This window comes from Drosophila santomea, chromosome 3L (assembly GCF_016746245.2).
Source record: "Drosophila santomea strain STO CAGO 1482 chromosome 3L, Prin_Dsan_1.1, whole genome shotgun sequence".
NCBI classification, from domain to species: domain Eukaryota; kingdom Metazoa; phylum Arthropoda; class Insecta; order Diptera; family Drosophilidae; genus Drosophila; species Drosophila santomea.
Window position 1 is genome coordinate 6741027 of NC_053018.2, and position 19493 is coordinate 6760519.

General features: G+C 43.3%; 5 protein-coding genes across 5 annotated transcripts; 4 read left to right on the top strand and 1 right to left on the bottom strand.

The window, feature by feature from the left end:
• The first annotated feature begins 3058 nt into the window (after positions 1 to 3058).
• Positions 3059 to 8536, top strand: LOC120449475 (organic cation transporter protein). Its single transcript, XM_039631950.2, has 3 exons — positions 3059 to 3630; positions 6214 to 6656; positions 7038 to 8536. The coding sequence occupies exons 1-3, from the start codon at positions 3245 to 3247 to the stop codon at positions 8186 to 8188; spliced, it is 1980 nt and encodes a 659-aa protein (XP_039487884.1). The 5' UTR covers positions 3059 to 3244; the 3' UTR covers positions 8189 to 8536.
• A 398-nt stretch (positions 8537 to 8934) lies between these two features.
• On the top strand, positions 8935 to 10348 carry LOC120449100. The gene has a single exon (XM_039631408.1). The coding sequence runs from the start codon at positions 8953 to 8955 to the stop codon at positions 10258 to 10260; it is 1308 nt and encodes a 435-aa protein (XP_039487342.1). The 5' UTR covers positions 8935 to 8952; the 3' UTR covers positions 10261 to 10348.
• LOC120449099 (T-cell activation inhibitor, mitochondrial) lies at positions 10296 to 12065 on the bottom strand. Its single transcript, XM_039631407.2, has 3 exons — positions 11839 to 12065; positions 11354 to 11778; positions 10296 to 11296 (listed from the first exon to the last, which is right to left on the bottom strand). Exons 1-3 carry the CDS (start codon positions 11921 to 11923, stop codon positions 10349 to 10351), a joined length of 1458 nt encoding a protein of 485 aa, XP_039487341.1. The 5' UTR covers positions 11924 to 12065; the 3' UTR covers positions 10296 to 10348.
• A 273-nt stretch (positions 12066 to 12338) lies between these two features.
• LOC120449357 (U6 snRNA-associated Sm-like protein LSm5) lies at positions 12339 to 12903 on the top strand. Its single transcript, XM_039631770.1, has 3 exons — positions 12339 to 12498; positions 12572 to 12768; positions 12829 to 12903. The coding sequence occupies exons 1-3, from the start codon at positions 12450 to 12452 to the stop codon at positions 12856 to 12858; spliced, it is 276 nt and encodes a 91-aa protein (XP_039487704.1). The 5' UTR covers positions 12339 to 12449; the 3' UTR covers positions 12859 to 12903.
• Positions 12904 to 13032: 129 nt separating this feature from the next.
• Positions 13033 to 18193, top strand: LOC120449356. The gene is made up of 3 exons (XM_039631769.1): positions 13033 to 14096; positions 15647 to 16009; positions 16070 to 18193. The coding sequence occupies exons 1-3, from the start codon at positions 13776 to 13778 to the stop codon at positions 17987 to 17989; spliced, it is 2604 nt and encodes an 867-aa protein (XP_039487703.1). The 5' UTR covers positions 13033 to 13775; the 3' UTR covers positions 17990 to 18193.
• Positions 18194 to 19493: the final 1300 nt, after the last annotated feature.

Here is a 19493-nt window from a genome sequence, read left to right on the forward strand (position 1 = left end):
ATATTTTATATAATGTATAATGTAATTGTATTATCTTTGCCAAAGCTTATCTGTAATACTTTTGTATTGTCGGCGATAGCAAAACTGCTGACATCGATTAGCAATGAGGTTTTGTGATTTAATTGCATAACTTAGAGAGCCCACATTCATAATTCTGGCAGTTGGAACTGCGATGTGCCTATGATATGAGTAAACAGTCCGCTCGTACGTGTGAACTTCCTGCCGACTCATTATGATGTCATGACAGCCGATGCACTTCCCTCGATTCAATTAAAAGGTTCGGTATTTTCAAAACAACTTCCAAACTCAATTAAAGCTTAATACTTATGGAATCAAATCGCAATAAAATAAGTAACAAACGGTTGAAACAAAAGCGGAGAACTAAGCGAGACATGAATCAAAACGGAAATGGATTTAATGCAACAATTTTTGTTTGCTCAATTGAAGGTCGTCTTAACTTTGAGCGAGTCCAAACAAAAGACGTCAAAACAATCCCGTCGAGACGTCCATTCAACCAGCCACAAGTTCACAGAGAAGAGCCACTGAGAGAAGGACAGATTTACCCATTTAATTAGCACAGCTTTCTAAAAACTATACAATCCAAATGACACCTGCCCCAAGTGCTCAGGTAGGCACACATAAAACCGAATTGCCCATATGACACTATCTCGTTATAAATCAGAAACATAGCCGTTCTATTAGCTCCCCAACAATCGTTGATAGATACATTTAGCAAATCGGCAATAATAAATGGCAAAAGTCCTTGAAGCAGGCCCACAGCAAAGCTAATTAAAACATTAAATGCGTAGCAAACTTTTAAACTGTAACAAAAAGCACATAGCCAATTCAAATCCAAATCAAACTGGAAGTGAAGCTCGTTTCAGAGGGTCGAACACTTAAATACACTAGGAGGTTTGTAAGATCTAACCATCCGAAATATATTAAGAACATCTTAAACTATCCTCACTACTTAAAATACTCCTATTTGTGAATCATAAGGATTAGTAACAGATTGAACTGATATCCATTAAATATCATTAATGATCCACATGTCCCCACTTGATAAAAATATCTCAATTCAAAAGCATGACAAATGGCTATCTTGTTTATGTTACATACACTTAGCAAGAGTAAAATAATTATATAATTTATAAGACAAGATTAAACTGGTTTAAAGCAGCAGCGGTCAAGGGAGCAATATTTTCGTGTGCAGTTGTAATGAGAAGCGAAATTATTTGATATGGGTGCGACTTCATAATTAATATAAATGCATACATGAGCCACCGCCCTCCGCATGTAACATCTTAAATATCTTAAATTGAAAACGCGAACATTTGTAAATAAATAAGATAAAAAGGCATAAACACATCAAAATATTAATTTAACAGTTAAGCTCTGAATGAAATATATGTATACTTCTAATTGCATACACGCATTCGTACACAGAAACAAAATAATCATATGCAGAATTTAAAATTAACGAGTTCAAAATTAAGTCGACGTGTAAATCTTTCAAAAGTGTGCCTCGAAAAGGCATAATGATGAGTGCCAGTTTTGGAAGGAGGAACAAGTAGTCCTAATAAGACGAAGATGGTAATAAATAAGATAAGTAACAATTGTAAATATGAAAATGCTTTTACTGAAAAGTGAGTTAAAAAGTTTGTAAAATACATTTCATAAAAACAGTGAGAGATCTGTTATTGTTTCTCACAAGGAGTTTTTCTTCTCGAAATGGGAATAATGTTAATACAACCATTTAAAATATATTTGTTAATTAATAAAAAAAAAAATCAAAAAGGCTTAGTGGAAAAGTAATTTTCCATTGTTAATAAGTTATTTTAAATCCTGGTGAAATTTGTTTTGGAATTACATTTATGCAATACGCCATTATTTGACGAGATAAATTTATTATATAGATGTTAATTTATACAAAAATTTATCGAGATTAAAAATTAAAAACATTTTCCAAAAACAAATATGAATTCGTAATGGAAAAGTGCTATTGTAATATCAGCAAATGACGAAATTCGTATTACAAAGCTGTTAATTAAAAAGCAAATTCTAAATATTGTATAGACATAACCTAGATTGTTTCTAGAAAATAAAAAAGGGCTCATTTTTGTTTTTCAAGCTATTCGCAATTTAAACTCGTGTAAATATGTTAATAAGTAGGATAAACTATTAAAAGACGCCGTACAAAAATAACAACTTAATTATATGATTGTTAATTGATAACTTCTGTGAGCGATATTAACTTTATTAAACACATTAAAATACATACATTTTTTAATGAAAATATAAAGTAATGAATAATCTCGTGATAACAATTGCAATTGCAAAAATGAACTGTTAAGCTTAAATAAATGGCTATAACGTCTTTGAAGGCTAATTCCCCCCATCTCCCCTCGATCTTCGGGCTCTAACTCGTTTTGTTAGATGGCTTTTTCGTTTGACGAGTTTAGTGCCCTCGCTGCTTAGTTTATGAATGGGCCGTGACGTATTTATAAATATAACAAATAATAAATAACAAATGCTTTTTGCTAAGTTCCTCAATCGCGCCAAGTGTTTTCGGCGTGAGTCACGGGCTTTCTACCACATTTAGGGGGTTATTAATAAAAATCAAGAGCCAGCTGGGCCCAAAAGATGTGCACGGGCACCTTCCGAACTTCTGGGAGTCATGGATCGGATCGTAAGGCAGGCTTAAAAATAAGCAACCAAGAGCTCTTAACACAAAATGCCGCCATAAGATCGGGCATCCGATATGATCGTTTGGGGCTCGCCTGCGTTCTGTATCCCCATCTACATCCCCACATCCCCATCCCCGATTTAGTGCCGATTCAGAGCCGATTCAGAATACCGATCCAATACGAAACGAACCGGTTTGCCAGCTGTGTGAACCAAACAAACAGCTGCTCAGCTGCTAAACTTTCGCTGCCGGCGGTTTCTTGTTCTTGGCAGCAAGTGCAGCGTCTGAAGCCCCAAGCCCCAAACCCCAATCCGCAAACCCCCTAAAGCCGAGCTTCTTGGCCGGGCTCATATAAAAACGGCTTTTGGCGCGCGTGCTCAGTCAGTTGCAGATTTGAAACGGAAACGCGCGTGTGCGCCGCAATCGAATTCGATCGAGTGTTTGGATTTCAAATTGGATTTTTACGCCGTTTCGGTCAAGTTCTGAATCACCTGCAGTGAGTGACACACATAAGGCAAGGTCGCGGAATACCACATTGCCCTCCCAAAGTCAATAGCTATGGAAGGCCAGGCCAAGCAAGCGTACTTCGTTAATGAAGCATTTACCCACGAGGAGCCACCACCAAGTGGCGTTGGAGCAGACACGCTGCATCGCCGGAAAAGCGGTGGCAACAAAGAACTCCAACTGGATGTGGGTGGCTTCAAGAAGGGCCAGGAAGTGGCCGCCGGAAATGGCAGTGATCCACTGCCACCCAGCATGGACTTTGATGACATACTCCCACTCATCGGGGAATTTGGCCGTTATCAAAAGCTGCTGTTCATCTGCATGATACCCTTCTCGTTCTTCGTGGCCTTTGTGTATTTCTCGCAAATATTCCTCACCTTGATACCCGAACAGCATTGGTGTCATGTGCCCGAGTTGGACGGCTTGGATGTGGAGGCCAGGTAAGAAAATCTCTCATTACTCAGGGTTTTTCCCTCGAAAACTGAAGAAGCCAAGGAAAAATGCAAGAAAGAGCTGTTTTGGCTCCATGCTTCGGTTATGCCATCCGCAGTTAGGCGCGTAATTCACGTTATGTGTGCCATAAATATTCAAATGTGTTGTGAACAATACCCGTAGTTTATCGGTGGCCAGCACACTATACTTACTATACTATATGAAAAACTGCTATACTATATGCAAAACTGGCTATACTATATGCCAAAATGCAGTAGCCGTAGACGTCGCCTCAAGTGCTAAATTGTAATGAAGACTTTGCGGCTATTCAAATGATCATGAATCTATTAGACAACTTGTTTCAAAACTTAATGATTGCCCACAGCTGTGGGTGCTAAATAATAATAATAACTAAATTAAAGTCAGTTACGGTATGTGGTAATGGCCATATCAATACCGATTTAATTACTTTAAGAGTAACATGTTATTAAGTTGTTATAAAAATTCTATTAAGATAACTAGTCGCTTTTAGGGGTCATAAACAAAAAGTGCGAAATGAATATAAGAAATATTTATAATTTTATCAGAACAATCAACCAATTCAATTTGGTCAGCACTCAAAATCAATCAACTATTGATTGTAGTTCACCATAAAATATGACTCATAATAATCAATCATATTTTGAACTATTAATTTCTTAAAATAAAGTCAGATTCAAATACCTCAAAGTTCAAGGTCTTAAACGAGATCGAGCAGCTTAAAGAATTCAGCAAGAATAACAACAAATTAAATATATTTATTCACAATTACCTACCTCATTTTCCCGAACCCCGTTTGCACAATCTATTCCAACAATCCCCATCCGGAAGTTCTATCATTGTGCGTAAATGGCAATCTTAAATATGCGGTTCCGTTTTAACTTTCACAAAATAAAAAAAACAGCAATTGATCGATCACAGTAACTACAAGCCAATAGTACCAATCACCTTGGAACCGAAAGGCTAAGGCTTAATACCGGTTAAGCCTGCAAAAGGTGTGTATATGTGTGTATTTTAGCCTAACCAAATTGGATAAAGCCTTATTAAAAGAACTGGCCACGCGCAAAGATTTGCCCGCTCTAAGCCCCATTCCCAAAAAATTCTCGATTCTACATACTATGCTACATACTAGTCAAATTGTATATGAAGCATTTGCAAAGTCTTGAAGCATGCAGCGCGATTTGAATTGAAAACGAATGAAACGTAACGAAAACGAGTGTTCTGACCAGAGCCAAGTCATTAGAGCCAAGTTGGCATAGAACGGCCAGTCGGGACGACCTTGGGCCATGATTGGGTTTTCCAGTCAGAGCGGCGGCTTAATAAGGCAAAGAACCTTACTGCGAAAAACGTTCATCTGTATAATTGCCGTGCCGCACAGCCCACCAGCACAGTGGGTTTCAGTGGCAAGGAGACCGTTTTCCTCCGCCCCACAGTGGGTGGTGTGGTGCCACAGGGAGGGAGGTGGGAGGAGGGGAGCTGGGTTAGTTAGATAAGCCAGGTTGGCCGGCCAAATTGTTTAATTAGCAGCAGCGCAGCGTGAACATTGCGACAACGCAGCAGGCAGCAGCAGCAAGCAAACACAGGTAGCAACAACAACCATCAAGAAAACTAATGTTGTGTGGCGGCGATGATGTGAGACCGCCGACTTAACGATGGTCTTTAGTCGGGCGCATCGAATTTAAGACACTCTTTCCGGTTTGAAAATAGGGTTAAAACTGAGTACTCGAAAATTGTGTTTTCCTAAATAATATAGTATTACAATTTGGATTTTTAAATGAACATTATTTACAACGAACTAATGAATTTAAGCTTTAAAAGACATTATAGGTGGAACTAAAATTTTGAACTAATAAAACATTCCCTTCTTTTCGCTAAGTAAAGAATTTAATTCAATTTGTCTAGCCGATTATGTTAATTAAATCGATTAATGTCAAAGTGTGCTCCCAGTATAATATGATAATAGATTAATGAGGTATAAAGCTGGTTATTTGAATAAATCCATAACTTGAAGCGACTATTGAATTTAGAAAAGCGCAAAAGGGGCTTATAAATTATATAAGTTCAACACTCATATCAATAATAATCCATTGATATTTAACGTGAGAACAAAAACACCTTATAAGTTAGTCTGCAGTAAGTTAGTCTATAAAGGAAATAATTGAATACTTTAAATATTACGTGATTTTGTGAGTCCCCCGCCTCACCACATTTATCACGAGTGCACAGCAATCAATCTTGTTTATACCCCAAATGCAAACACTTTAGACCAGTCCAAAATGGAGCAGACATGGACAGTTAGAGTGTATCCGAAAACGTTTAAGTCGCAACCGCATTTTCGAGTACCCTCAAGATCATGATAATTAAGTTGTCTCGCATACATATTCATGCTTAGATATATGTACTTTTGTTAGCTGTTTTGTGTGCTCAATGCAGAAGTGCTGGCCATGGCTTAGAGCTTCTGAGAACTGGAGACAATTCCACATGCCTGACCCTGGATGAGTTAATTGCACTGACCGAAAAATACCCCCCCTTTTTCCGTCTACTTTCCGCAGATTGGCGCTTTCCATACCCATGACCAATGGGGAGTACAACAATTGTTACATGTACGACGTCAACTACACGGATGTACTGGCCCAGGGCAAGGTGATGGCCGATCCGCAGTGGCCGCGGGTCAAGTGCCGCCACGGCTGGTCATATAACTTCACGGAGATACCCTACGCGACGGTGGCCACCGAGCAGAACTGGGTGTGCGATGACGCCGCCCTGCCCACCTACGCCCAGTCCATCTTCTTTCTGGGCGCCATCGTGGGTGGGTTGCTCTTTGGCTGGGTGGCGGATCGGTTTGGTCGTATTCCCGCCCTGATCGGCACCAATATGATGGGTCTGCTGGCCGGCGTGGGCACTGCCTTTGTGGGCAACTTCTGGGAGTTTGCCATCATGCGATTCTTTGTGGGATTCGCCTTTGACAACTGCTTCACAATGATGTACATTTTGGGTGAGTTTTTAATCCTATAACTATTATACATATATTAGAGAATTTATTTAAAAATTCAAATATAATTAAAAACTTGCAAATGGGTTTTAAATTAGAATGTAAATGTGTGACTCACTTCTTTAACAAATCCCTACCCTTGGGTTAACCATTCTTGTGAAAGTTTCATGAACTTAAAAAGTCAAATTGTTATACCACGAGATTTTGGAATGTAAAAGTAAAAACATTAACCTTTTTCTGCAGTTATAAATAGCTATCTGACAAAATGGTTCTATACCATTATAAAAAAGAATTAGCAGCTAACTCATAAAACAGTGATAGATACAGAAGTCTATTTTCAGTCCATAAACTGAGTTTAAGTTTTGTACTTAATTTTTTCCCCAGTTCTCGAGTACGTTGGTCCCAAGTACCGCACCTTTGTGGCCAACATGTCGATCGCTATCTTCTTCACTGGCGCCGCTTGCCTCCTGCCCTGGATTGCCTACTTCTTGGCAGACTGGAAACTCCTGGCCATCGTGACCTCGGCTCCGCTGCTCCTGGCCATATTCACCCCTTTCGTGGTACCAGAATCAGCTCGCTGGTTGGTCTCACAGGGAAAAGTGGACAAGGCCGTGGGCATTCTGAAGAAACTGGAGAAGGGCAATGGGCGTCAGGTGCCGCCGCAGACATACCAAATCTTCACGGACAGCTGTAAGAGGATGCAGGAGCAGGAGGCCCAGAATGGCAAATACTCGGTACTGGATCTGTTCAAGTCACCACGATTGCGCCGAACTACTTTGTTGCTAATTGTCATCTGGATGGCCATATCCCTGGTCTTCGATGGACATGTGAGGAATGTGGGCTCATTGGGATTGGACATTTTCTTCACCTTCACCCTGGCCTGTTTCACGGAGCTGCCCGCTGATACACTGCTCACTGTGATCCTGGATCGATTTGGACGCCGTTGGCTGGCCTGCAGCTCCATGGTTCTGAGTGGAGTGTTCAGCTTATTGGCCACTGTGGTGCCCGTGGGTATATACTCCGCTGCCCTGGCCATCATGGGTCGCTTCTTTGTGAACATCAGCTATAACATTGGCTTGCAATGGGCGGCGGAGGTTCTGCCCACTGTGGTTAGGGCTCAGGCAGTGGCCTTCATCCACATCATGGGTTATGTGGCCAGCATCATAGCACCATTTGTGGTTTATCTGGCCAACATTTCCCAAGCCCTACCACTGATCATCCTCGGAATTTTGGGCATAATTGGTGGCTTGTTGGCGCTGCTACTGCCGGAGACCCTGAATCATGTCCTGCCACAAACCCTAAGCGACGGCGAGGAGTTTGGACGTGGTCAAAGCATTTGGGACTTCCCCTGTTTGGCCAAACAGGTGGACGACGATGAGGATGAGAAGAGAAACGCCGACGTAGAGGAGGTCCGATCTCAGGCTTTTGTGCGGGGAACCCAGACGGGTGCATCGCTGAATGCCTCAACGGGTGGTGAACTGAGATCCAGCATCCTGCGCAGATCGATCAAGTCACGCAACTCCACAAAGCTCTAAGAACTACGACTAGGTATCTAATTGTTATAGCAGCCAATTTTCTATAGCTCTACCTTGCATTTTTAGCATCAACTAGCCTCTAAGTGTCGTTATAGACTTTTGTGATACTAGAAATAAGAACTTCTATGCGCCTCTACAAACAATGAATAAAGTAAACAAATCTAAGAACTAAGAGATTTTCATATTCCTATTTTTTAATTATTTTAATACGGTTAGATAAAAACGAATGAAAAGGTAGATAAAATTCATGTAAATTACAGGTGACAGAGTACCCGGGTTCCAAACCGGAAATCTAGTTTGGTTTCGAACCTCTGTCACGACACTAACATTTGACATTTGCACATCTGTTAAGAAATTTGGAAAACTTAATAATAATATTCAGACGATTAAAATAAAAAACATAATGTACTAAATAAATGATTGTCAATTAATAAATGTAAAATATAATTATTTTTTCTGTAACACCTTTTTCTAATATAGAACACAGACTTCACACACTTAATTTTTTTTGTTTATACATAAAGCCACTGATTATATAGATTTATATAAATGATGCAATATGTACACGCCCAACCATATATAAGCATTGTTTTTCAGTTTCGCGGCAAGTGCAAAATGCAATTAAACGTTGTATGCATTTATTGGCACAAGGGTCAACAACCAAATCCGCAAGTAAATATCCGATTGAACTACAAAGAAGTACCGATTCTCCACTTACCTATATAAGCATCGCCCTTCGAGTGCATCCAACCAGTACAGCCACAATGGCATCTTCATCCGCTTGGCTTTTCCTCATGGGCATTGGCCTAACTGGCGCCCTGGATTTGAGTGTCCAAAATAGCAGCAGCAAACTTTTGACGGTTCTCAACGCATCTGCGCCGGTTCAAGACTTAATATACCACATCGATGTCTGGCGAAATGAGCCAGCTGCTGTGGCCCAGGATTATACAGCCTCTTCCAATCTGGAGTCGGTAATTCGCTCTGAAGTTGGAGGAGATTGGGAGCGGGGCAGGCTCGTCCTTCAAATAGCGAATCAAGCCAGGACTTTGGAACTCAAGCAGGCCATCTACACAGCGTTGTGGAAGGAGCTTCAGCAGACCAAGCAGATTTACGATCCCCTAAGGATTTTAGAATTTTATGACCAGCTGGCCGTGCACACTGATGTGCCACTCCAACTGATGCAACACATCTATCGGGCTTTCATCAATCGTAGCGCCCAGTTATTGGAGGCACCCTTTCACACAGCCAGTCGAGTGGCCACTTTTCCATTGGTAGACGCTCTGGTCCAACGACTGACATTCAGCACTTTGGATTTTCTGAGAGACATTCTGGAAGTGCTCTACGATGCTGTTTTGGCCCTGGAAAAACCTTTAAGTGTCGTGCAGCGCCTGGGTAATTTAACGGCCAGTTTGAGTCAGTTGGCGCAAGCCAATCTTCAATTATTTAGCAGGGAAGAGCTCAAACGTGGAGATCCCGAAGTGCAACAGGCTTTGCAGCGCAACATCAGGCAACTGCTTTCGCAGTCTGGTTTTGAAAAAGAAGTTGCGAAGTCCTTGCAAACGGAAATCTATGCACACCTTCCCAAAGACGAGCAACTGCTGTACACCGCTCGAAAAGTGTGCATTCGGAATGTGACTGATGCAAATTCGTATATCTACGAGTGTCCGCAGACGTACCTCATCTGCAGCAACGCACGAGATCCGAAAAAGGCTGCATATTTCATCCAACGGGGTCACAGTAATGACAGCCGGCCGCAGTTTGCTTTTTATAGTGCCTTCTGGCGTAGTCGCTACATCCTCATGGAACCAGCGACTGCAACCTCGAACAATGCAACCAACTCGATTACCAAAAACGTTTACAGTCGGCCCAACATTAACTGGTGGAGAGTGATATATAGAAATGGAGGCGTTTCCTTTTACGATGCTGCCACTGAGAACTCCGTTCTGTGCGGCGGCGATCCTTTGCACTGGGATGGCGAGGAGCATCACGTCTACACGCGTCACGCATCCGAGTTTTCAGCTCATCAGGCAGAGTGCACCTGGAGCCTCGAAGACTGCAGCGATGCAGCTTAACTGGAAGTGAGAGGGGACTTAGCAAACTTAATAACTATAAATTATTGCTATGTTTATTTTGACTAATAAGGCACATGAGAAAATCCAACTACCTCTGCTGAAAATCCCAGGGTATGCACACAACGCCGTCGGTCAGTACCGAGTAGTAGTGGGTTATGTGGAGCTTGCATCCCTGCAATTCTCTCAACTGCACCTGGGATAAGTCTCTTAGAGATGTTATCATTTTGTCTGGGGTTATGGCGTCATCTTTGGTCAGCGACTGCAGCTGTAGCTGCTTAATGCACGAGTCCATTAGCTCCTGCTCGATGTGCTTGTCCTGCGCGTACTTTTTCATTCGCTCCCTGGCCAGCTCCATGTTTAAGCTGATGAAGTCCACGAGTATGGATCCCGGACAGGTGGCTGGTGTGATAAACTGACCCGTGGGGCTTACCATCAGAGGACCTGCCTCTGATTCCACCACTATGGTGAACTCTTTCAGCGTTTTTGGCCATTCCGGCGGATATTTTTGTTTGCCTAGGTAATCGCTGAGCGAAGTGGTCACCTTCATGAGGTAGCTTGCATAGCCGCTTGCTTGTTGTTTCGGCATAAACTTGCGACGGCCTATCTGGATCTTCAGGAGAACCTGAGAGAGTGTGCGTTCATACACGGGCACCACCTTTAAATAGGCATCATGGTGCGGAATGTTCTTGATGAAGTCAATCCAGGTGCTGAGCACATCGCCGGTAAATAGCATCACATGACCTTCTAAACTGATGCCCGTAAAGGGAGCAAAAACCACTATGCGACCTTTCAAGGAAGCCATTTCCAACAAATGGGTGTTGGACAGTCGCTCCAAGGTTTTCAAGCAGCCGCGGTAGTGCTCAATGTTCCAGCCGCACTCGTAGCGGGCATCTTGCAACTCCAGTTTCTCTACCAGCACTTTTTTAAGCTTGTCGATTTCGGCCTGCAGATCCGCAGTTTCCTTAGAGCGTTGTTTGGCTGTGGCGGCATTCTCCTCCAGCCAGCTGGTCAGCACTGGACGCTTGCTGGCACGCTCCTGGATTAAGGAAATAAGTAATTAAATGGTTTCTGGTTTGTAAAGTTTTCTACCAACATTCTTTAACTGAGATTCGAATTCGGCGAACTCCATGTCATAGTGATAGTCCCGGCTTGGTTTAATATCCAGGCCAGAGGTCTTTGGCGACTCAGGCTGCGCCTTAATGTTCTTCACATACTCCGTGGACAAGTTGCAGGACTCCAGAAGACCCTGTATAAAGGTTTTGGGATCTCGGGTACTCTGCCAGTCCGTGCGTATCTGGATGAGCTTGAAGGAGTCTCGCTTGTCAGCATCCGCACTAGTGCGCACATAGAACTTGAGCACTTGGTTGTCCCCACTTCGCTGCCTGCGTTCATACAGAGCCTCCAAATGCTCACTTAGCAATTTCAGCGAGTTCTCGTTGGTGTTCCTCTGCTCCGGATGCTGGGCAAAGAAGTCCGGATGCACAGCGAAGTAGAAGGGTCTCAGCGCCGTCGTCAGATCTGCAAAGGCGCCCAATCACATGGTTATCTAAAAGTTGTGGTGCATTCAAATCCACTGACCTTGGTTCAGCGATCGGCGCAAAAGCAGGAAGTGCCGCCTGCTGGTGACCAGTTTCCGGATCTTGGGGCCCAACGACATGGACATTATGCAAGCAGAGGGTGGCGGCACAACCTCACCCCTCGTCGCAAATGGCCAGCATAAGGTAGCTACTGCTGGGAGATTAAGTTTTTGGATATATAACTTCTGATCTTGAAATTATGAGGTAAAATTGGTAAGACCGTTTCGCAGAATGCCAAAAATCCGTTACTATATAGGTAAGAGTGATGGCTGTTTTGAGGTCAGTATTAGCGGTAATTTATTCTTTACTGTAATTGCTGCCATTATGTATTCTATCTTAAGCATTTTCTCTTAAGAATTTTTTCAAAAGATTTATTAGGCATCTCTTTAAACTATAAGTTTTAAATAAAATCAAATGTTGTTTAATATATATTTTATATTTAGCTATATTCCCGCTTACTCTGACAAACAAGATTTTTCAGCACTCACCGCTGACACTTTTGGTGTGGCCAGTTCATGCACAGAATTCCGCATTGTTTACCTCGCTGCTAAAAAGTTTTTAGCGGAATTCCAATTATTCTCATAAATAATAGTAAACAAAACATACAAAAACATGACTGCCGTTCCTCCCCCTTCCAACATCTCTACGCTGATGCCTTTGGGTAAGTAAAACTGGTTAAAATCTGCAAGTTGAGAGTTTCTTACTTTTGCCGGCACTCCCGCGATTCCCCTCAGAACTGGTGGACAAATGCATCGGTTCCCGCATCCACATCATCATGAAGAACGACAAGGAGATGGTGGGCACTCTTCTGGGATTCGATGACTTTGTGAATATGCTGTTGGACGACGTGACGGAGTATGAGAACACGCCTGATGGACGCCGCATCACCAAACTGGATCAGATTCTGCTCAATGGCAACAACATCACAATGGTGGGTGCTCTTCTTCTACGTTATGTTTATTACATTTAATTTCTAATTTATCAATTTCAGTTGGTGCCTGGCGGAGAGTTGGCGGAGTAGCAAGGTTCCATTTGTAAACATAAATACATTTGTAAAATAACAAAACAAGCGTTTTAATGTGCATAATGTACAAGGTATGTTAAGAGTTGACAGTGGTCAGGCGATTTACAGCAATGTTAGTAGGCGTAAGAGCTTAACAGAAACCATATTCAAAACGTTTTTTTTTTAAATATATCTGCCATCTAATCTCAAAATTTAATAATAAAAAAATTAAAATCACAAAAGTGTGTTAAAGGTACTGGTTAGACTTGAATTGAGTGCGAAATAAGGGCGACCGCTAATAATTCCATAAAGAGACTTCCCAGTTATAAAAATTCTAAAATCACATTAAATATTTGTGGCCTTTCCGTTAACATTTAACCGCTATGTGTGCTCTGCTGGCCATGCAAAGTAGGCGCATGCGCTTCACCCCCAAAATGTTGAGTCTCTGCGATACAGCAGTCAACATGTGCCATAAATATTAACCGCTTTTCCCTGCTGGCCGTGCGTGTGGGTGCATTCCGCTCTCCGCAGCACCGCTCTGCGTTCGTTCTCCCGCTTCCGTTCGGCACCTCCAGCGCTCAGTACGGCACCAGGCTTCGACGGAAGTGGAACAAACCAAGCGGAAACAGACTCACGCGACAACAAAACCGAACCGTACCGAACAGAGCTCGAATATGGAAAACTTTTGCCCAGTACCGATATAGCACTGATAAACGCAACTCGAAGTGAACTTTATGAATGGCCATGACTAATTACAGTCAAGCAGCAGCAGCCACAGTCGATGTGTAAACTTGAGTGGTGGAGGTTACCCGCTTTTGCAGCGAAAGATTGCCGTGTGTTTCGGTATCTGTATCTGTATCTGTCGGTGTCTCATTTGAGCGGCTCGAATGATCCGCCTGTAATTATGACTGCGTGAAGAAATCAATAAGTGGAGGATGGCCAGCAAGCCCATGAGCACCAGCTGCCAAAGCATTGCGACGGCGGCCAGCAGTGCGGCTACCACGGCAGCAGCGGTATCCATCTCGGCCTCCAATGCCACCTCCGTGGGCTCCCTCATGGCCGCCGCCTGCCAGCAGGAGCAGCAGCAGCAGCAGCATCCCAAGCAGCACTATGCCCAGTCGCAGCAGCAGCAGCAACACCTCTATCATCAGAGCCATCAGCAAGGGTCGCACTATGTCAATGGCACCGGCAGCTTGGGCAGGCTTAAGTTTCACAAGAGTCTCGATGCCAGCGACGAGGAAATCGAGTATGCGCAGGTATGTCCAAGTGGTCAAGTATCCATCCAACTGCTAGTCGGAATCGTCTCCAAGTGAATTCAATTGTCCCCCTACACTGAGTCATAATAATGCGACAAGGTCCTGCAGTGCTGGCTCAATTGAATTTGTCTTGTGGGTGGTGCTAGTGGTGGTGGGTGATAGATGGTGGTTGCTGGCTGCCTTGTTGAGTGGGCGTACTTTGGGGTGGTTTTGCGCCACCAAGCTCCCATCCTCCATCCCCATCCGAGTGCATTTGCTGCCCCCTCAGCTGTTTAACCCAACAGCCGGGTCGTTATGCATAGTTTACGCTTCGCCAGGCAACCTCAACAGCCGCCAACAACCGCCGTCGTCGATCAAGTGTTAATAATTCAATGCCCCGGAAATAGTCATATATTGAAATGTATCGTACACCCACCCAACCAGGGAGCAGCTTAGTCCCTGAAAGGGCCTTGACTTTGGCCCGGGCAATTTGAAAAATTAACCAGTTGGATTAATTTATGGGTCACCGAATGAAAGGGGCAAGTTTGCGAGCATGCCATAATCGCCACAACTCTATAAATGGTTAGCTTGGGCACTATTTCATACTAAAGTCACGATAGCAGGCACAATTTCTATTAAAAGTAGTTATTACGGCTTTAATTTGAAGCCACAGTTTTAATTGAATCAATGGTTAAACTTACGTACTCAAACGAATTACTGTTTTTATAAGATGAAAACCATTCTTCGAGCACCACTTGCATTTTCCTAGTTTTCTAGCTCATTTTATTTGTGATTCCTTTCTTAATCAAAATCCTTACAATTTCATTTAAGCGTGCACTGTATTTCTGTATATAATGCCGCACAATTTGCTCTTCCTTGCCGATGGCATTATAGTCGGCGGGAGGTCCTTTCTAAAGCCTTTCAAGCCAGTTATTATGGCCGCACAAAAAAGCGTTAATGAAAGAACTGTGCTGCGTCTCTATACTTAGCGTGTTGTATCTAAAAATAGGTGCCCCTTACATATATCTGAGTATATTATTTTTAATTTACAAGTATTTTTATTTAAAGCACAAACTTTTCGAATACTTTATGCGTAAAAATGTTGGTTTTTTTGTTTTTATTACCAGCTTGTTAATCTTTGGGCAGGGCTTGCATGGTATTATTTTGCCCGCACCTGTATTCTGGGTTGGTTTGCCTTTCGGGGGAAGGCAGTGAAAGTGTTGCCTGCCGGGGGCTTCATCCAGTATTCATAGAAATGCTTTCAATAAAAGCAGGAAGAACAGCAGGGACGAAGGAATGGGCTTGGCAAACATCATTTTGATGGTTTGCACCTCCAACACACCTGGCGGCTATTCGGTGTGCCACATTGCCTAGACGTGCAAATACCCGGAAGTGCCAACGATAGTTTAGCATACAAGCTTTTCACTTTCACCGCAAATCAACACATTCCTTTCACAGATACTTGTAGAGAGCAGCGCTAGATAATGGCTATAGAAAATCTCGTTCCTGCAAAAGGGATTTCAATATTACAACTTTAAAGTGTACACTTGTAATATTTAATTACATTCCAGCTATCACGTTCAACCCATATCCTGGGGCGTCATAAGTCAGAGCGATATCTGGCCTCCAATCTGGACGAGGATCGAAGACGCCGCACCATTATCGTTGAGAAAAAGAACAACTCGTATGGGTTCACGCTGCAGAGCTATGGGATTCACTACAAACGGGATGAGGAGCTGGAAATGATCACGTACGTTGACTACGTGGAGTATGGTGGTCCGGCCTATCGAGCTGGCATGCGTGAGGGCGACGTAATCCTCTCCATCAACGGAAAGGATATGGAGAAGGCGGACCACAAGACCATCGTCGAATTCATTAAGCAATGTGACACCAGGATGCGGATGGTAGTTCTATTCGAGGACTGTGTGAGGAAGGTACAGTATTTGGAGGATAGAAAACCAAAATTTATTTTTGACACACGTATGTTTCCCCAGGTGGATCTCCACATGCGCTACATCCAGCTGCAGAGCATGTTGCAGCAGAAGATGAACGAGCTGGAGAGGGTGCACCTGAGGGAGCGTGAGTTATTGGAGGGCAAGTGGAAGACGCACAGTTTGCCGGCGCGTAAGAAGGCCAATGCGAACACATCGCCCAGCGATGGGGAAGGAGTATCACCCACAGAGGTGGGTGGTGAAGCAGGCTTCTACCGACCCGCCCTGTCCACCGAGGATGTGCCTAACATTGCGACCCGCCAGCATGGGGTGGGTGGTCCTGGCATCATACCTCCTCCCGCTCAATTTATGCTCACCTACCACTACCTGGATCCCACATACCGCTACGTCCTGCGACCCACGCACGGCAGCTCAGAGGAATTTGTAGACGGATTGGGTCTTCAGCGGAGCAGCAGTGATCACCAGCCACCGGCACAGCGCTATATCCTCCAGCGAACCGAGTCCGTGGATGCCAATTCGATGACCCAACCCACAACAACGGCTCCTACCCAATATCACAGCACCACCGGTGGATCGGTGAAGCCACCCGCACCACCTCCTCGCACCTGTGAAAAGCATAAGCCACCGGCTAAACCACCAAAGACCGAGAAAGAGAAGTCCTCGGGCAAGCATTGTCATGTGGGACACTCGTGCAATCCCTGCTTGGGTCACTTTCGCTGGAAGTCGGCGGAGAAGTCAGCAGCTGCGGCGCCGGATAACGTGAGCTTGGATGCCTATGACCTGGCCAGTCCCTGCTGCGATACGCATTGTGTGCCCACGAGAAGACGCCATCGCCAGCACAAGGAGCACACGCATAAGCACAAGCATCGGGACAGGGAACGGGTGGAGAGCAAGGAGCAGAGAGTCAGACCCAAGTCCACATCCCATGCCTCACCCAATGGGAACGGGGCTGCAGCATCTGGACATCACCACCATCACCATCATCACCATCATAGCCATGAGCAGCAGCAGCAGCAGCAACATCAGCAGCAGCAGCAGCAATCACTACAGCAACAGCCCATGCAGGCTGTTCCGCACCACCATCACTATGCCCACCAGATGCACAATCCCTGCCAGGTGCAATCCCAAACGGGCAGCACCCGATCTCGCTACTTCGACTTGGCCTCCGGCCTAGCCAGCCACTGCAGTTTGCACTCCTGCACCTCGAGTGAGTTTGCCACCGGAGATACTGCTTCATACACCACATCCATAAGCACGGATACTTTGTTTTGGGATCCCAAAAGCGAGACGGGTCAGTCGCGACAGCACTCCACAAAATCCAGGCAGTCCTACGAGCAGCAGCCGCAACAGCAGCAGCCAACGAACCAGGGACACCATCACCATCATCATCATCACCAGGGGGACTACCACCAACGATATCATGTGACCACTACTCAAATGCAACCGCAGCAGATCTATCCCAATACTATAGCCTATGTTCAGAAACCCAAATCCTGGGACAATCTCGCCAACAAGGCGGGCTTTAATGTGGGCTACGGTTACCTGGACACAGTGGCAGTGAAACCAGCCATAAAAATGCAGATTGCCCAGCAGCGTCACTCGATGCCGCGTAGAAACCCGTATGGCAGATACTCTACTTATGGCGATGTGGAAAACTATGCCCCACCGCCCACCGAGTTTGTGGGCGAGCTGACCACCACCACCACGACTACAATTACGGCCAAGTCCACGGAGGAGCTGTTGGCCGCCTGCGATTGCTTGACGCCCCAGCAACAGGCTGCTATTAAGGCGGCCCAGTACCAACTCAGTCAGAATCAGAAGCTGTCCCACCAGAACTCCTGCCAGCTGGGATACTACTCGCATCTGCCGCGACCCACCACTGATGTCGGCACCTCCACCACCAGTCAGCAGGTGCACGGGGCAGGCGATGTCCAGACCACTTCGGAGGCCACCAGATTGTAGGTCACCCTTGTCTAGGCCGCCAAGAGATCCGTCTCAAGAATAATACGAGTGCACTATGGGTAGGATGATGATGAAATAGTTTCTAGGTGTTCAGTTAATAGAGGTTTAAAACTAAATGTTATAATTTTAAATGAGATAGAATTGAATGAGTATAGACAAAATATTTAATAGAGTAAAAGTCGAATCGACATCGATCAATTTTAATAGTCTGTTAATTCAATTATAATTTAGAAATAAAAATAGATAATTTGCTATCTAAGCTGAAAATTATATTCAAAATTGTGTAATATTTTTTTATTAAATTATCTAAAGTGTATAGAGCATAGATAATATAATATTTGGTAGTCTATCTAAATTTGTTTGGTATCCAAATGACTATGGTGAAAATAACTGCTTTATAAAAAATATAAGAATTTAGAACTCTATTCAATCTAATCTTATTTGACTTACTTTACCACTCATAAGTGCACTCACATTCTGATCCATTCGCGTCTATAAAAACCGAACATCGAATTCATTTGAAATGGTAACTAGAGCCAAATTTTAAACATATAACTCAAGCAGACAAAAATCAACATGTAGCTTAACTATTCCATAATATGTTAAGTGAGTTTTATAAATGTAAGATACATATTTAGCATCCAAAAACCGCAGGACAATACACAGAGTTAAGCCCAAAAGAAGATACTTCTAGGAGTAGATGATTCAGAAATTAGAACTCCTTAAGACCTATAAAAACAAAACTTGTAGCTATCTTACGTATATGAAACTCACTTTATATATAGGCGATACAACTAGGACGCTTTGTCGTTTAGATTTTTGGATTTATTGAAAGACTGAAAAGCTACGCGCATATTCCAAATGAGAGAAAAATCTGGCGTCTTGTAATGATAGATAGAGGATTATATAGATGTATGTATGTATCTGTATTTGCCATATAATATGGTTAACCTATCATGCGACTAGATACTGTTTTACATGTAGCGTATACACACACTTAAGCATATATATATTTATTGTATACTGTATCCGAACAATGTAATTTATTTCATTGTGATAGTGAAAGAGCACTAAAAACCGCAACAATTTTAGTCCCAATTTTATCAAGCAACCAACCAAATATAATTCAAAACGCTTTTATGTAATGCGAAATGTAAATGTTATTGAACTTATGTATTGCAATAAAACTCAAGAAATGTGTTCATGTAGTGTGACCCCTAGATAAAAATAGAAACAGAACAAGATATGAGTTTTCAAAATTTTAATATTGGTTTCAGATGGAGGAATATATCAGATTTTTCAGATTTCCCATGGAAATACTTTTAATATTTTAAAATGTATACAAAAGCGGCATTATGGGTTAATGGAGACTTGTGTAACAATCCAGGTAACTTCATCAGCTGATTGCCTCGAAAGTGGCGCCACCTACTGATAAATTTGATCATTTTACTACCCCTGTAGAGCGTTTCACTTGGAAATCTCCACTTGTAACGGCTTTTCGCCG